The sequence below is a fragment of the Dendrobium catenatum genome, unplaced genomic scaffold (assembly GCF_001605985.2).
Source record: "Dendrobium catenatum unplaced genomic scaffold, ASM160598v2 fragScaff_scaffold_716, whole genome shotgun sequence".
Lineage (NCBI taxonomy): Eukaryota > Viridiplantae > Streptophyta > Magnoliopsida > Asparagales > Orchidaceae > Dendrobium > Dendrobium catenatum.
Genome location: NW_021319178.1, coordinates 15,375,272 through 15,395,188, shown reverse-complemented (window position 1 = coordinate 15,395,188; position 19,917 = coordinate 15,375,272). Strand labels below are relative to the sequence as shown.

Genomic DNA, 19,917 nt, shown 5'->3' with positions numbered 1-19,917 from the left:
TAAATGCAAAAGTAAATGAGTAAAATCCCAAAATAGTTCATCGACTATTAATACAGGTCAAATTTAGTCATAGACTTTCATAATGACTAAATCTAGTCCTCATCTATTAAAAAATATCCCCATTTGGTCCCCTGTTAATTGTTTCCATCAAATTAATAGAAAAAGTGGCAAGGTTGACTTTGTGTTGTGGATATTTTATGAAAAATATGTTTTTCTTATCATCCCCAGTACTTCCCGCTATAATCCCCCTTCTCGCTATAATCCCCGGAGACGGAACTCAGGATAGCGAAACTTGCTGCTCAAGGGAGACAACATGTTACAGATGAAAACTGTGAGCAAGATGACTTGTTGATGCTACTGACACGACAGCTTCAACATTTGGAGGCCGCGAGTGAGACGACGGGCTATCAACATGGAGGGGACGTGCTGGCGACTTGTTGTTGCGAGCAACCATGACAACGAAAATTTGTAAAGTATAATCCATAGAGACAGAACCTCAAGAAAGGCAACGTGCTGACACGCTTCGACATCCAGAGATGGAGTCTGCAAGCGACAGCCACAAGTAGTTGGAGTAATGATTAATACTAGGTTTGTTTACCTTCATATGATTTTTTTCTTTTTCTGCTTGTTGACTTAATAAAAAAATTGAGTAGATACGAAGCAAGTGACGCTCTCAATCCGGCCCCACCTCGTCAAACGACGTCGCTCTTCATCTCCATAACCGCTATTTGACGAATCTCTAGATAAAAAGGAGGGGAGAATCGAAGGAAATGACTTGCGCTCTTCCGATCCCCTTCGTTGTCGTTTGGTTTTCGTTGCTTTGCAAGAGGCGAAGAAGATTGCACGGTCGCTTCTTAGGCTCCCTCGTAGCTGTTCGACTTCACCATTTTGTAGGAGACAGAGATCGCACGAGTCGCTCTTCGCCTCCTTCGTTTGTTGTTCGGCTTCAGCTCGCGGCAGAGGAGGGTCGCACGAGCCGTTCCTTTGACTCCTTGCCATCCGACTTCATTGCTTCAAGGGAGGGTAGGGGTTGTAGGCGTCGCCTCTTCTGCTCCTTCGTTGTGGTCCGACTTCGTCATTTCGCAGGAGGGAGAGATTGCTCGAGTCGATTCCTTGGTTCCTTACCGTTGTCCGACTTCTTCTTCGCGGGAGGAGTAGAGATTGCACTGGCCGCTCCTTTGGGTCCTTAGTGGCTTTCCGACTTTGCTCTTTCGACTCCCCTCCCTTTTGCTATTCAACTACCTTGCTTAACAGAAGGTATAGAGACTAGAGTCGCTTCTTCTACTCCTTTGATGAACTTCGACTTTGATCCTTCGACGACTAACCTAACCGAACTGGATCATGCCCGAGCCGATTCTATTTCTTTTTATGTATATTTTAAGATATAATATCATATTATATATATATATATATATATGTATATATATAGTATGATATAATCATATCATAATATATAAGTAATCAGTTACTTAATTACAATTAAAATTATTAATTAAATTATTTAAATTAATTATTATAGATTAATTAAGTCAAAATAATTAATTTTTGTTAGCAAAATTGATTTAATAAAAAAATCCAAGAGTAAAATTCAAATCAAGGTGTTGTTATTTAAAGTTTGAGAAAATTGATTTTTGATTAATTGGAGCAATTAAAAAAAATGTGTGCAATAAATAAAAGATGAGGAGGCGAGAAATTCCACTAATCAATATATACAACAATACTCTCAAGCTCTCAAACTCTCCAAAATCCTCTCCAAATAACAACTCTCGAGCAATTTATACAAGGTCTCCAAATAACAAACTCAAGCAAACTCTCTAAACAATAAACCCTCTAAAAGAACTGTACAACCTCTCCAAACAACAAGCTCTCCATAGCAAAGCTCAAACTCTCATGACCGAGATTCCTACAAATAAAAGAATGAAGTTCATTAAGCATTTGGATAATTCAATATTTAAATAAATATTAAAACTGAAAATACTTATTGGTAAAATGCTACTAGTATACATGTACAGAAAAGAAGCTACCAAGCAGTACGAAGAAAAGTACTGTAGTAAAAATACTAGTATAGCAAAGTACTTTGAAGCAAGAAAGCACTATAGTAAAAACACTAGTGTAACAAAGCACTGAAAACCCAAAAAAAAAAAAACTAATGTCAAACTTCTCAAAACATAGGTGTCAACTCAACAAACACATAATCAAACTCAAAATTCTTGGGCGGCCTGATTTATAAAAATTAGGGTGTAAGACCCACTACCCGACAACTTTCGTAGGAAAGTCGTAAGTCCGACCTTAGGGAAAAGTTTTAGGTAAAAATTGACATAACTCCTAGCCCCCAATTAAAACCCTCAGCCTCTTCTAATAAAAGTCGTAAGTCCGACCTCTGAGGCAAATGTTTAAGTGATAATGCAACCCTAGACCCCTCACTCGGGCATCCTAGCCTATAGGGTTAGGTTGTAAGACTCACCAGCGGGCTACTTCTAAGTGAAGTCGTAAAACCCATGTTTTAGGAAAATTACTAAATAAATTGTAATTATCCTAAAACTCAAATAATCAAAATTAAACCTATGGGCGCATCTTAGTCTAAAGGATTAAGTTTTAAGACCCATTTTTCAGGCTATTTCCTAAGGGAAATAATAAGTCCAACTCAAATAATTAAAACCTCCGGGCATCCTAGTCTATAGGGCTTGGTTGTAAGACCCATAACTTGGGTCACTTAGCTTATAAGGCTAGGTCGTAAGACCCATCATTAGGCAACTTCTAAGAAAGCCATAAGATCTACCCAACCAAAATTATTCGAGCTACCTTTAAAAGATGTCGTAAGTCCCACTATAGGGTAACTTCTAAGGAAGTCATAAGGTCCTACCCAAATCAATCACATGAGCAACTCCTAATTGGAGCTGTAAGCCCAAAACTAAACAAATTAATGGGCAATTTCTAAGGAAGCCATAAGCCCCAACCCAAATTAAATCAAACTAAAATTCACATCTAACCACTTCAGTCTATTCAAAATCCCTGAGAGGAGGCAACCCATAGCTGCTAATCATATTCCATGGACACTACAATCAATAGTTGTTAGTGTTGGTATGTCACGACCCGGCCCGGCGAGCTCGCGTAGGCGAGGCGGGAACGGATGGTCGGACGATAGGTCAAATATCTAATTCCTAAAATTATCACCTTAACATTTGAAAGAGCCTCTAAAACATCAAATTTGAAATCACATAAACATAAAAATCAAGAATAATCATAAAATTACATTCCCTCGGGCGCTCCTCTTCTACGGTATACATTGTCACCCCTTCTACTCATTAGATTTATTTAAATTTATCTGAAAAATGTTAACAACTAACATTAAGCCAAAGCTCAGTAAGTAAAATACAATTCTCAACTACAGTAATCAAGGAAAACTGCGTAATATGTTGGATGTCAATTTCATATGAACATAACATAAAAATGATTTCATATTAACATATTATTAAACATATCATATCATAAAGCCATATTTTTTATTTCATTTCAATATTCTTAGCTTTCTCATTTCGTATATATTACAACCATCACAGGAGCCACCGTCTAGTACTATAAAGATACTCCTTTATCATTTTCCTTTTTCATATCATTTACCATTTTAACGTGCACGAGTACAGCATCCCCAGCTAGTACCATAAGGGGGTGAGCTCCATCATTTCAGCATGCACATACAAACATTCAATATAACATTCATACCATATCATATCATATAATATAAACTTTATCATATAAGGCCATAAAATATACATATAATTTTCATGATCATTTATTTGACAACAGTAAAGAATCATGATTGGGCTATCAAATCATATAACATGTGAGAAACAAGAGACATTATTATAATTAAAGAACCGTGCATACTTACAGAAGTTAGGATTTGATTCTCTATGTTATTCCTCCTTCCCTTGAGATCACCTCAAAAAAACACCTACAAGAATTTATTTCCCCTTAAAAATCTACGAAAATAAATCAAAATAAAATTCTTCTTCTCATTCTAAATTACCCTAAGTTCTCTTTCTCTCTCTAAATGATTACATAAAGCAAGCATCTATTTTAAAAATTCATAGTTTTGTCTAATTACACAATTTAACCAAAATAAACCCTTTACCCTAAACCTAAACTAATTTAAATTAATTTCTATTTTCGGAATTACCTTAAAACCCTAAATTTGGAAAACATATTTTCTTTAATATTATTATTTTTTGCATGCTTACACTTCCCATTCATCAAATTAATATTTTAGAAAACTATTTTTCGGATTTATTTTAATTAAAAATTAGAAAAATAATATTTTGTGAGGAAAACTCAATTTATACGCTTAGAAACCCTCTTAGGACCCTTAGGAACCATATTTGTAAGATCACTTTCAAAAAGTTCAATTTTAGGAAAAAATCCTAATTTTAAATTCACAATTTTTTATCTCTTATAAAATTTAAATTAAATTCCATAATTATTTTCCAAAAACCATTAGGAAACACTTTTGTGAAGGAATTTGAAAGAAAAATAAATTTGGAGAAAACCCTGGAATCTTCCTTTCCAAATATCTTGAGAATGAGAAGGGAAAATTAGATTCTGATGCATAACTTTGACTTCCCTTGTCCTCCTCTACGTTTTCCTCAAATTTTCTCGCCGGAAAATCGTCGCCGGAGCCGCCCGTCAAAGCCTGTCCGTGCGCCTCCTCCGCTCGGTCCGTCCGCTCCCTCTCGGTTTGGCCGAAAGAAATGAGAGGGGGAGGGGGCGGTTTGCTCATTTAGGGAAAAAGGAAAATACAAAAGACCACAATACCTTCACTTAAACAATCCCGTCATGAAATATGATTAGGGGTAGTTTGGGCATTTCTAAACTTCTAAAAATTATCTCTTAATTTAAGCGAAATTGGATACAAGTTATATATACCAAATTGATCAGAATTTTGCGTAGAATTTTATAAAATTATTTTTGTAGAATTTCGTTAACCTTAAATTTTTCACTTAAAACTCGTCGCGGTGCTTTGAAAAACGTGCGAGGTCTAAAATGGCATTATTTGGGTTTTATATGGTAGACTGAACTCACGGTATACCTGGGACGACGAAACCATGAGATCTTGATCGGGTTTACCTTCATCTTCCTTATAATTGAGACTAAAGAAAAAATATTATTCATCCTTAATCGAGAGTTCTCTCTTACGTGTTAAGAGGAATTAACTATGAGTGCTTGTGCTCATAGGAAGCAAAGACCCCATATCTTTAAACCCTAACACTATGATGCAGGACTACTTATATGAAATGCTTATGGATTCATTTAGGCATTGCACAACGCTTAGATTAGAATAATTTTAGAATAAGATTACTAGCAATTCTCAACAAAGATTCAAAACGAATAAGAAGATACTTTGCTAAGGCGAAATCACATGCTCTGAGTTTTAAAGCTTTCAAAGTAAATAAGAAAATCAAACAATACAAAATAGTAGCCTTCAATTTAATCCCTAATCTAACAACGAGAGTTAGGATGCAGTGAAAGTACGCTCAAGAACCTACGATTACTAAGCTTAGCAAGAGCACATGGAGGAGCCTTTTGCGATTGCAATCAAACCGATGAGAATTTAGACATAAAAGAAATAAAATGCAAGGGAAAGAGAAACCTTCGCTAAGGAGAGGTGGAGATCCTCCACTCAAGGCCTTCGAAGTGTTCGTCAATGGCTTCCGTCAAAGCAAGCAAGATGCGCTCCACATAATCTTCAATAGAAAGGTCAGTCTCCGGATTGACGTCGAAGAAGGTGGATCGTAGGATGTCGGTGAAGCCGTCTTCGTCCCAAGTGATGCCGTATTCAGTTGTCGGATCCGCCATTCATGGATGAGTTAAGGTAGAAACTTCTAGCGGTTGCAGTTCTTCTCAATTAGTGACCACGGGAACTGAATTTAATACTTCAAGGCTTTTCCCAACAAAATCAGAAACAAGTTCAGATTTTATTCCAAAAAATCTGAGAAGGATTTCATAATTTTGGAATAAGAGAAGGAAATTGGGAAGAGCAAACTCAGGGTACGAATCCTTGAGATAAAATAGAGGGAGAGAGATGATTGGAGAGGGAGGTAGAGAGAGAGAGAGGTGGCAAGAAGAACAAAAGGAAAGAAAGGGGGAGGCGGTGGGTAGCAGAGGGGTGGGGCTTTTATTTTCCCAAATCAATTCCTAGGATTAGGAAATTAATTGAGGAAATCAGTGAGAAGGAAATTTTGGCCAATTAGATGAGAAGAGGGTTTAGAAATATTTCCTTGGGGAGGGTTGGAGGATTAGGAAACTAATCCTATTGGACTCCAAAGATGGGGCCGGCGGCAATAGAAGCCAGGGAGACAATCAAGGAGGGGATTTGGGTAGATTTAATAGGCTAGGAATATTAGGTAATTTCTCAATTAAATTCAATTTGAATTTGAAATTCAAATTGAGTTAATTAAGAAACTTTCCTAAAATAGACTATTTAAATTAGGAAAGATTTTGAAAATTCGCAATGATTAATTTAGAATTTCAAATCTTCCCACATCCAATTAAATCTAAAATAGGAAACAAGTTTGGATGGAGGAAGGAGGGGATTGGTCGGCGGCTAGGGAGATGGGGCCGGCGGGATGAAGGGTCGGGTGGGGTGATTTGGCCGTGAGGTGAGGAAGAAAGGGGGAGCGACTTCGGAGCGGTGGGAGATCGGATGGTTGTGGGCTATGGGGAAGTGAAGAGGAAATTAAAGATAAAGACCACGAACCCGGCCGTCTCCAAGGTTGATTGGTAGTGCACAAATCTCCCTCTCCTAGGGATCTCTGTCCATTAGAACTCACAAGTTCTCACAATGCTCATACAAGAAGAAAATTATAATAATCAATCATTCATTACTCAAAACAAAAGACATGAGGCTATAAATAGCCGAGTACAAAGACTCAAGAAAATAAAAGACTAACTTGCCCTTTGGGCTCACACTCGACAATTCCCACTAAATGGGTACAAACGGAAATAACAAAATGACACTAAGCAAATAGGAAAATACATGAATAAAATAAAATACAATAATGACTCATAAATATAAGGACTCGATCGTGGCTGTAGATCGGCGGCCACGTCTCTGATAAACCTTCCATGCTGATCTGATGTCCCCATCACACTGCCCTCAGGGGAAACTAGTTAACTACAATCTTACTTGAGGAAAATGGAATCCTACGGCTGCAAAGCGGGATTCATGCATTCGTGCCATTTTTGTTGAGCCAACACTGCTTAGGAACTATTTGTTCAATAAGATAAAAGTAATCTTAGGAAATATTTGTTCAGCAAGATAAATTTTCTTTGTAATGAAATTTCTATTTGATTTTATACTTGAATGATAATATTTTTTTGGAGAAAGGGTTTTAGAGTTTTGAATGATCTTTCATTTAGATTTTGTTTAAAAAAATTATATTATTTACTAATTATTCACTCTTATTATTTAGTAGATTGATTTTTATTTTGATATTTATAATTATTATAATTTATTAAATGATAAATAAATCAACAAGCAATATGATCTCACATACATTTGCACTACCTGAAATACCCTTATATTTAACTTTAGTGTTAGCTTTAATTGTTATTTTAGGTCCTAGGACTAAATTTGATCAATTTTCAGTAGTTAGGAAACGAAATTGGGGTAGTGCAAAACCTTAGACTAAATTGAGCACTTGTTATTAGTCGGGAGATTATTTTAGACTTTTTCTGAAAAGTAAAGTATGTGATAGTAAATATGAAAATATATGTAAATAACTAAAAGAATCTAATGGAATTAAAACTAAGCTCAAATTCTTCATGGATGAGATAAACACTTATATGATCATAATTAATAATTTATTACCCTAATTAAGTAAATTTAATGAATATATATGAAATGTTTTCAATCAATTAAATTTTCCAAGATACAAAACACTTGAGAAATATTTATGATATTCAAATTAAGCTAATTTTTAAATTAGAAAAGCAACGATATCATTAGCATTAGCAAGCAAGGATGGAAAATTCACTGCAATGTATGAAAATTAGAATCAATTGAGCCATTATACATATGATCACAATATAAAATATTATTTTAAATAATTTTCTCATTAAATAAATGTGAAATAAATTAAAAAATTTGCGAATCAACCCAAATAAAATTCCAAATTTTATAAAATAATTTTCCTAAGTTTAAAAATATATTTTGAGTGTATATGTGCTCATCATCATTGAGACCTTTGATAAATCAAACTAAATCAATGTCTTGGCGCTTGAGATCTTCACTTATTCTTCCTACGCATGAACTCATCCTCTAAGGTGATTAGTGAAAATGGACTTTTGTCTTGATGTTTGCTAGAAATAGATTAACCTAATATGAAATACTTAACAAATATTTTGATGATACCACATAAGATTACATAGGTTCATGGGGTAACTGGCATTCAACTTTATAATCTGATTACTACACCATTTCATCAAATTAGCTCTACAACTGCACATATTGGCTCCTGATTTAAAACTTGTTGTTTTCTTATTCTATTAAGGTAAATATATCAATGGAGCTACTATTATCGTTGATGGAGGGCATCGGTTAAGCCGGCCTCGGCATATCGCAAAGGAGGAGGTGAAGCAACTCTCAAGGATTGTCGAACAGAGATCCAGGGCATCACCAGCTAGCTTGGCGAGTAGCAAACTGTGAAGAATAATGATTCAGATAAGAAACCTTCATTAAACTGTTGTGATTACTTATGCAAATATGGATTCAAAAGTAATATCTTCTTGTTATTTGTTGCTTTAGCTTAAAATGCAGGACATTAAGGTTCTGTTGTGGTAGAGGTTGATTTACAAAGCCTGCATTTTCAACTATTGTAATTTTAAAATCCAATTCAGCTTGTATGGTTATAATAATTTCATAATGAATTTTAAATCTATTATTTGATAGAAACTAATATCAATATGTTGATTGTGAGCTTGCTATTGCTTGTTTTGTTTGTAAAAGTTAATTCTCATATTTAAGGGATTTGTTGAGTTTAAAATTCATGTTTATTTTGAATAAGTCCCTTCTAGATTAAGGCTTCGTTTGGGACAGTTTTTTTGTTGCTTGCTAAAACGACTTTTTAGTACAAAAATTTATTGAATTAGGAAATTTTACACTAGAAAGTCGTTTTAGGAAGCAGCAAGAAAGCTTTCCCAAACAAAACCTAAGTTAGTAGAACGATCATTTCATTGCTTTGACTACCTTATTATTTAAAATCCCCTACTTTCGCATTTAGGATGTGTTTAGTGCTATGAAATCAGAGAAAAATAGTATTTAAGAACTTCAATCAAGGCCATGGCCTATGGGATTCATTATAATCCCACAAATTATTTGAATTACGGTTTCGTTTGGGATCATTTTCTTACTGTTTCTTAAAGCTGCTTTCTAGTTTAGAATGACCACGTGCCATTCATGATACTTCCCTAAACACTAATCCCAAACGAAATCTACATCTCATTTCATTTGCTTTCCATCAGTCCAAGCAGTGCCTAAACTTCTTATTTTTAGTATGTAGCAAGATCTTATTAAATGACTCAAGTATGTAATACAAACCCATTACTGGGATCACGATACATGATGTAACTCTGAAAAACTGGGCTGAGGAGAAGAAAACACATCAAAATAGAGAGTGAGGTTCATCCCATTTCATTTATTATTTGTCCTAATACTCCCAATAAAGAGCATCTATAAAACTACTGAAATATTTTAGCGGTTGAGATTTTGTTTGGGATAATTTTTTTGCTGCTTTCTAAAATAATTTTTTAATACAAAAATTTTAAAATTAGAACTTTTTATGTCAGAAATTTATTTTAAAAAAGAAAATTGTTCCAAACGAAGAAGCAGGAGTTGCATTTGTAAATGCAATTTTAAAATCTCCTTTGTTGCTATAATATTGAGGTTCCTTGTTAATCATTGATTGCGTTGAAGTTTCAAGCTTTTGTCGCTGTTGCTCTATTGTCTAAGATTTATTGGGTTGATAGTGCTATTGTCCTGAATATTGTCCTGTCGTTGATTGCGCTACAGCCTCAAAAAGTCAATTGTCGAGAACTGTTTGTGTTCCCATACCGCCTCTTACTATTCATTATAGCAGTTGAGTCCTGTACTGTCTTTTGGTTTTTCTTTTTGTGGATGAATTTGTTTGAAAATTTGAAACCTAAAGCTTATTCTTACCATTTGTGTTTGGACTTTGCAGAAAGTAATTTTATAGTTTTTTTTACTTGATCTAAGAGAACTCTGAGTTTTTCAGTTTTGGATTTTTTGTGGTAGGGGTGGAATCAGAAAGAGCTTAGGGTGTGCAATTGCTTAATCTGAAAATTTTTTTCTTTGAACAAACATTTTAGCTATTTTATCCACGTTCAATAAATGCAGTTTTTCAAATTCTATGAAAATTTTCTTTTACTTTTCACAGTATTATTTTATCCGCTCAAAAAAGAGGCTGGTTCAACCCATGCTCTGTATGTTATATTTGAATAAAGTTTTAGCCTTTTATGTATGATGTTGGATGTGTATTCTTGAAGCATGTAACTGTTGATGATTATTTTTTTATGCAAGTATTCTCGTATTAGCGTATAGCCTGGATGCGATTTTTACTCTTATTTTTGTTTTTATTTTGTCAAGTGGATGGTGTATTTATGTGGTTGAAGTTTTGTCAAGTGTGATACATTTTAGATTCCTTGTCTTGGTCTGGATCCTATGGTTGCTATAATTTTATATCAACTCAATGTATTTTTTGCAAAATTTTAGATTTTGGTGGAAATAAATTGTTTGGAATAAAAAATATATATGTTGTGGATTGGAACATTGGTGGCGGTAGAGAGATAAAGTATTTAATGTCTTAGCTTTGAACGAAGATTTAGCACACATACGGATAAAGAGAGAGGGGTGCGTGAGTTATAAGAGACACCAAGATTTTTACGTGAAAAATCCTGAAAATGGGAAAAATCACAGGGCTTGGTCTAGTTAAAATGATTCCATTAATGTCTATAGTCGATTACAAATGGTGCCCTTCTACGAGAGGAAGACATTGGCTCAATGTATCATATATAGCGCATTACATAGTTGGGGTTGGAAGAATCCAATGATAAGGGAGTCATTCTCAAGAGAACGTTGGCATGTTCATTTGGTTAGTAGGAATGTATTTAGGCAATGGAGATCAGATGGACTGTAGTCGGCAAGCGACGGTGGTTGGAAGGACCGTAGTTGGCGAGCGACGGTGGTTTGAAGGATCGTAGTCGACGAGCAATGATGGTCGGAGGAACCGTAGTCGGCGGGCGATGGAGGTCAGAGGAACCTCAGTCGGCGGGAGACGGAGATCTGAGGGACCATAGTCGGCAGGAAACGAAGGTCAAAGGGACCGTAGTCGGCGTGTGACGGTGTCAGGGTGGTGTGTTGATGGCAGGTCCGACAATGGTTGGCCGCATGACAAGGTACGGCAACTGAGCGGAAGTATGACGACTGGGTGGTAGTTCGGCAGCGGTTGTCGGATGGGCAGTGGTCTAACGATGGCCGGATGGAAGTAAGGCTATGATCGGCACTTGTGTGGTAATCTGGCACCGGTCGACGACCGGCCTGTGGTTCGACGATGGTTAGGCAGAAGTCCGGCAGCAGTAGGCTATTTGGTGGTAGTCTATCGGCAATCAGGCGATGGTTCGAGGATGGTCGAGCGGAAGTCCACGGCAGTCGTCGGCTGGGTGGAAGTCCAGCGGTAATCGGCGGTCAAGCGGTGGTCCGACGATGATCTGGTGGAAGTCCGGTGGTGGTCTCCAGTCGGGTGGAAGTCTAACGGTGGTCGGAAGCTAAGCAATGGTCTAGTGGCGAACGGCGGCAAGGCGATGGTGCTGGAGCTCTTGAAGCCTCAGAGCTCCCTCTAATCTCCAGCCAAAGGTCCAAGCCAACCCCCTTTCATGTGGGAAGTGAGAGTCTATTTACAGATTTATGAGAGTGGCATGCCCTTTAAATATGGAGAAGATCTGGAGCAAATTTTGAGTGCTCCATCAGACGGGCTATATTGATCCCCTTAATCATAAAATGTTTGTCAATCATTTATGTGCACAAATGATGTCAGAATTAAGCGATCTTGGGCTCGTTGGATTCATCTCATCGAGCATCTCGATTGGACTATAAGCATGTTATATTTGGATATGATTTGGTCATCTAATTTATGTTCTGAACATTTTTGTTGTGCTTCAGGCCCCTGATTTGGACCATTTGGGCTCGAATTGGACCGATTTTGGTGTTGTTGGATTCGTCTCTTCAACATATTCAGTTTCACTATAAGTTTGTTGAAATTTGAATTTGGATAGTTCATAATTTAATTTTCAATTCGGGGAGTTTTCAACTTGGTTACAACTCGAGATTTGTGCCTGATCAAGTTAATTTTTGATGATGTATCAATATATATTTGCTATTTTTTCATTAAAATAACTAACTTTTGTTGAAAAGTGTTTTAAGATATTATATAAATTTTATAAAATAAAAAAATAATTATTTCGGTATTTAAAAATGTTTAAAGAAATACAATATTTCTGCATTGGTATTATAGGTATTATCTTGTTTGTTACTGTATAATTCCATCATATTTTTAGAGTTAATACTTAATACACCTATAATAATTTAGTAAAAACCATTTTTAAGAAATTAAAATATTTCAAAAAACAATAAAACGACATTTGTAAGAGATGGCATTATTAATTCAATATTATTATAATAATTGATTAGGTATATATTGTTGACTTCTTAAACCCCGACAAAAATAGTTCTTTTTTCCTTTTTTTTTTTTTAGTAGAAGTATTATCCATTTTTCTATTCAATGCTAATAAAAATATTATATTATGATGAGAGCAACTTTTGAAATCTTATATGATTTGTCACATTGCCTAAAGGTGTCACTAAATAGCATATTTTGTATAGCATATGTTGTATATTTTATTTGAGCATCAACAAAAATAAAAAATGGTTTAATTTGAAGACCAATTCATAGGTGAAAAGAAACCTCTAAAATGATTGAATGGATGACAAATGGAATACATGCATCCATCGAATAATTTAAATATTTTGAACTTTATCTTAAGAATCTTTATATTTTAAATTTTTATATAAACATAGTCTTCATTTGGGACGGCTTTTTTATTATTTTTTAAGCAGTTTTCTATAATAAAAAATTAAATTTTTGTACTAAAAAATTGCTATAATAAGCAGTAAGAAAGCCGTTCCAAACAAAGCCTAAATAAAAATGCATTATATGAACTAAAAAAACAAATATGTTATTCTTTAATTTAATCCTATTATTGGACATGTTGCAAGATGAACTATATATGTTTAATGGTATTATATAGGGCTGTCAAAATCGGGTCACGGGTCGAGTTCGGGTCTAACACGAAACTGATCTTACACTATTCAACCCGACTTGGTTTTTCAAATGGGTCGGTTTTCCGAACCCGAACCCGGCCCGCTTCAGGTATGTTTTACTAAAAAAAATTTATTTAATTCAATTTATTTAAACCTAAATAAAATTAAAGTCAGATTTACTTCAATCAATTTAAAATAAATCAAGCTTAATTTAATTTGGACAACAATGTTATTATTTTTTTAGAAATATCATTTACTTTTTTCATAACAATTTTTTTAAAATCCTCCTAAATTAATTAAAAACGGGTCAAACCGGGTTGATTTCGGGTTTCTAGGTCAACCTGAACCCGACCCGATTTTATAAACAGGTCAAAATCTCAAACCCGAACCCGAAATTTTCTGGTCGGGTCAAATATTGACACCCCTAGTATTAGATTATTAATACACTTTACCTTTGAGATGGGATAACAATAGACTGTTTTTAGAAGGATCAAAACTTTCATTTAGACTTCGTTTGGGACGGCATACTTACTGCTTTTTAAAGCAGCTTTTTAGAACAAAAATTAAAAATTTTATATACTAGAAAGTTAACTTAAGAAACAGTAAAAAATCATTCCAAACGAAGCCTTATTCTAACTCTTATATCCTTTAAAATAATTCATCTATCTAAATATGAAATCATTATGTTTATCTTCACATGTTACATGTGCATATATTTACTCTACAAATTTAATTTTAATATTACAACAAATTCAATCAAAGAAACACAATCTATTCAAACTCTATTCACCTAGTATATCTTAATATCATATAATGTATTAAATGGTGTGACGGATATCAAGCTTTTATGTGAAAGTTTAAAAAAGTGTTAGATGGTCTTGCATAAATTTAGTAGGTTTGCATTAGTTTGATAATTATGGTTTTGTTTGGGATAGCTTTCTTATTAATTTCTAAAATAACTTTCTAATATAAAAATTTTTGTACTACAAAACTGCTTTAAGAAGCAATAATAAAGCCGTCCAAATGAAGTCTATATAAGTTGATGCATGAAAAATTTAATTGGCATGAAAGCATTGACACGCTTGAATTTTCAATGAACGAGTTGAGAAAAGACAGAACACGAGAAAGAAGATAAAAGAAAAAGAAAGAAATCAAAAGAAATAAGCTTTTATGAGTTCAAATAATATTTTTTGCGAATAAAACTCCCCTTCTACAAAACTTATGGAATAAATATATTTTTATACTTATTTAAATTTTATCTCTTCTAATTTATTTCTTATTTATCTTGAAAGACTTAGTTCTCTCTCTTATATAAATAAGGGTGGAGGATGGCTAATGAATGTTTTTTTCTTGTTAGTGGATGGAATCTTCTCTCAACTTTGATATTTGATACTTTTCTATAATAATATTTAATATTTTTATAATTATTTTATGAATCATCTTAGTCATTAATTTCAAAATTAATATTATCTAATTAGCCATCACTTTCAAACACCTATTATATTTAATTTTTTATTAACATGTCCAAGACACTCATTAAATGAACTTAATCCTAACCATCAAGTTGACCACCCCACCTAATTATTTTAGCCCTCCTAAGCTCTCTCAAACTCAACACCTCTCAACATTTTCATTATTAAATTATCATCATCATCTCTGCACACACAAAAATTACAAATCTCAACGCAAAAATTACGAATCTCAACGCAGAAGCACGCAAAATTTTGCATGGTAGTTATAATGAAGCATCATTATATTTTTCTCTTTATAACTAATATTACTCAGATATCCACTAAGAATTCACTTTATGATATTATTAGTATACTAATCATTTTAATTAGCCTTGCTTAAAGCACATTGGTTTGCGTACAAAGTGTGCTGGCCATATCATTTTTTTTATATCATCCTTATTACTATTTAGCTTCATATACAAATTTTGAGGATTTCTTTTCTTTATGGTATAAGTTTTGTGAACTCTATAGTTTATATAGGTGGAGCTAATTGTGGGACAAAGGATTATGTCCTAAATTTAAGGGTTGTGAATTGTGATTAAGGCTTCAGTTGGGACGGTTTTCTTATTGCTTTTTAAAGCAGTTTTGTAGTACAAAATTTTATTTTATGAATTAATTTTTTGTACTAAAAAGCTGCTTTAAGATTAAAGCAGTAAGAAAGTCATCCCAAATGAATCCTAAGTGACTGCAATGTTTTATAAAATTTATAGTGAAAAAAGTAACTTAGCTACTCTGACCGTAAAAATAATCTTCTATCTTTGAAGCTTTTGAAAAGCAATAAAAAATAGTAGTCAGATGAAATTGTGATTGTTGTTTAAAAAATAAAATAGTGAGGAAGTTGTGCTAAATAGATCCTAATTGTGTAGTATGGGATAATTAATTATATTTTTTTTATAATTTTTTAATAATGTGGATCTTATCTAATTGAAAAAATAGTTGGGAAAACATCAATACCTCTTAAAAGTTAGGATTTGGTATGTGAGACTTTGCAACTTGACATATAGTTTTGATATTGATAGGTATTTAATGGCTTATCAGCTTGTACATGTAATTAAATTAAATGTTCTTATGCTAGCAAAAATAAGAAGAGGGGGTGATGATCATAAATGGGAGGAATCAAAATTTAGACTAGATTGAAAGACCATTTAAATAAAAATTAATGGAGTAATAAAAATAATAATAAATAAGGTAAGGTACACAAATAAAAAAAAAAATATTAACTCTCAAATTAGGAAGTTTTTCTTAAAGAAAAAGGGGTCATGATCCTTCTCAATTAGAGTAAAGACCTCTATCAATTAGGTTTGGAAGATATAATTAAGTCAATCCTTATGTTACATATTTAAGTTTGATATCTTTTTCTTTTCTTTTTTTTTAGATTTTGGTCTTATTATTTAAGTTTTAATTTTGATAATTTTATTAGTCTTGTGGTTTTATTTTATTAGAATTTTGATTTTTTATAATAAATATTTTTAAGATTTATATTAGTGATATTAATGATTTCAAATGCATTTCTTTGAAATAAATTAGTTACTTTTTTCAATGATGAGGGGATGGATGAAAGGCAAAGGTTTGTAATTTGAATATTGAAGGTCTTAGTATTGTTTGATCTAATATTATAAAATTGAACAGAGAAGGCAAAATACCTTCAATGCAAGAAAAAATACTTGTCTTCCTCAAAAAAATAAATCGCCTGACTGAAGGTCTATTTGGAATAGCTTTTTTACTGCTTTAACATATTTTTGTTTAGTACTACTTTTCATAAATTTCTGTGATAAAAAATTATTTCCGTAATAGCGAAGTTGTTTTCACTACAATATATAGCTTCACAACCAATTTTTTAAAACGATGTAGCTGTCACAAAGAGGAGTAATTATTGTTTCCGGACACCGTATGCATCTAGAGATGAATAACAAAGCGTCACGTCACTAGCTCAAGTGCTCGGTACCGTGCTCGGTACAACACTCGGTACCGAACTCGGTACACTCGGTATGCTCGGTATTTTATCCGGACGTAATAATTTTTCCACGAAGAGACTCTTAGTTATTAATTTGATAATTAGTAATATAATAGTCAAATTATCGCATGTAATTTCTCTCATCCTCATCTATTGCCATGTTAATTAACTTCTCAAATAAATAATTAAGAAATGTGCTTTTAGATAATGAGACAGATCTACATTAATTAATTGGCCGGCAGGTTCAAGAAGAAATTTAGTAGTTTGTTTGTCATACTCATCTTTGATTTATCTTATCATTTTTAGTAAACAATTCAGAAATATTTTCTTTTAAGTGGGAATCATTGATTGCACACTGATCATTACAAGCTTTGTATGATTTGATAATGTTTTGCTCTTGATATTTAATAGAAAATAAATTAATTAACTTTTTGTAAGGATGGACAAATTTTTTAATGATTAAATTTATTATGTTTGGGGTATGGTATTTAATTTGGGCACATTTTTTTTTAATAAAATAAAAATAATGCAATAAACATAGCATTCGAAATCATCAAGGCAACCAACCACTAATCTCTTAAGAGATCTCAATATGGAACTTATCATAGAGTCGCACAATCTCTCATTTCTGAGGAGAATGACCTAGCAGATCATATATAAATACTAATGTCAGTCAACATAAACCTCTAATGTTTATTGATCATTTATGCACAATGTTATGCCGGCCCCTCTCTTGCAACTTGTAAGGACAATAATAAAATCTTCAAACTATTTGTAAAATCAGGTCGGGTTCGGGTTGACCCGAAAACCCAAAATCAACTTGAGTTTTACCCCCTTCGTGCCCACATATGGTGTCCGTGTTCCACTTGGCAAGCTTGCAGCTCAATTGCTTGACCTCACATGCCGGCCTTGCAGTCGCACCTACGGTCCCACACGGGTTGGCCTCGCCCTCGCCCCACACGGTGGCCTAGCCCCGCATGCTTGTCGTGCCAATCAAGGTGCCTCCCATCCTTCTCGTTTGAGTCACAACTTCGCGTGATGCTTCGTGCCCTCGCTCGTCTGGATCAGACCTTCGAGTTCGGATTCTGTATATTCCTCTTCCTGTAGGGAGATGTGTCAAGTTGACCACCTTCTAACGCTCATTATCTACAATATTCACTTAGAGCATCTCCAACCGAATGCCAAACTTGCGTATGGCGTCGTTCAGTTGCTCCAGCCGAATGTCAAATCTTCTGCCCTTTACTTGCGGGTGAACTAGTGCGACATCAATATTAGTGTTGCACTGTTCACCAACGATATTTTGCTCTCTGAATCGGATTTGGCGAAAAAATGAGCGAAAGGGGAGAAGAAGGATCGTTACCTTCACAGAAGCACCTAAAATGGAGTTCGATTGGAGCAGAATTACGGCATTTTGGAGTTTTGCTATATTTTGCCGTGAAAAATCGCATTCTCGATTGGAGATGCCCTTACGTACATGGGAAAACTCATGGATCAGTGTTGCCCAACATCTAACTTTTTGTGATAAGCATCTCATAAAATATATTTTGGTCGACTGACATCATTTAGTTGGTTAGTTGAACAACATTTATTAGTATTCTACACTAAACGTCTATTGTCGCTCTTCGTCCATATTATTATTAATTTATCATAAATCTGCCATGCATTCTTCTTCGCCATTATCACCACTAAGATGCTATTCAACTAATTTTTTATACTATATCATCGTCATTATTAAATACTACAAATGGAAAACTTCTATAATTTTAAATAAAGATCAATGAATTTGTCATGCTTGGATGAGGCCCCATGGATTTCTTTTCCTCATTCTTTTTCATATGATTTTTTTTTTTAAATTTGTGCAACTTTATATATATATATATAATTGGTAAAAAGCTAATTAATGTTACCTCCTACATAAATAAAAATGCATAGCAATTGAGAGGGCATAAAAGACTCTAATTTTATAGAATATAATTTTCATTGCAGTGAAATTAGGATTTATATACATGCATGGCACTCAATATTAAAACATATTCATGTTTAACGTCTAAATTTTACTATTTTTATTCATAATACTCATAATTTTAAATAGCATGCTCCTCATCGTCCCTATTACAGTTCAATCAGAGGTTAGCAACAATGAAATTCATGGTGACGATGGCTTAAGTATTCGATTTATAAGTGGTTATCTCACAAACTCTTCTTCTTATTCACGTGTCACAATTCTACGGGTGCCTTCGCCAACAAGCATAGAACGATACTTCTCGTTCACATGCCACGGATCTCGCAAATACCTTCAACAACAAGCTATTATGGTGACTTTCTTGCTTCTTTTATTATTGATGGTTTGCAGGTATGAGCACAAGGGAGAGAAGGTTGAGAGAAAACGAGAGTGCAGTAGACAAAGTTAAATGTAAGAGCTAAATAGTTCATACGAGTTGCGTGTGGGCATCCTTAGTAGTGAAATCCCATCATGACTTCCTAGTGTTCAGGGCATCTTCAACCGAAAATCTCATTTTTCACTCCAAAATGCAGTGAAACCAAAAATTACCGTGATTCATCTCCAATGGAACGCCATTTTGCCCCGTAAACCGTCATTCTCTTCATTCGCACCTTTTTCCCAAAGTTTGGTAGAGATAAAAGAATGACACAGATGAATAGGCGTTGCACTATTCATCCGCTATCAAATGACGTCAAAAATGGCGCTCGGTTGGAGCGAAGCAAGAACGACAAACAAGTGTTTGCCGTTCCATTTGAGTTGCCCTCAGTGAGATCCGTTGTGACTTCTTAGTTAATGAGATGCTATGTTATATAAATAGCAAAATTTATATGTTAAATATGTAAATTTTATAATTTTGAATGTATAAACCTCAAGATTAAAAACTCATTTTAGTATTTTAAAGTTTTATGCTTATAAATTCACTTGATGCACAAAACAGCCATGCTACTAAATAAAATAATATTGTATTAGTGTTCTAATGTGTCTTAAAGTTCAAATTTGGTACAAAATATTCTTTTTTAGTTACTTTTTTAAATTTTATTGTAAAAATATTTTTTTTTCT

General features: G+C 33.9%; 1 protein-coding gene across 1 annotated transcript in view; it reads left to right on the top strand.

Annotated features, from left to right (window-relative positions):
* The window catches only part of LOC110103734 (peroxisomal 2,4-dienoyl-CoA reductase), a 32,894-nt gene extending 23,920 nt beyond the window's left edge, over positions 1-8,974 (top strand). Inside the window, exon 5 of the mRNA XM_020832550.2 lies at positions 8,550-8,974. Within this exon, the coding sequence (XP_020688209.1) occupies positions 8,550-8,704 (155 nt within the window). The 3' untranslated portion in view covers positions 8,705-8,974. The remainder of the gene's footprint in view (positions 1-8,549) is intronic.
* The last annotated feature ends 10,943 nt before the right edge of the window (positions 8,975-19,917 follow it).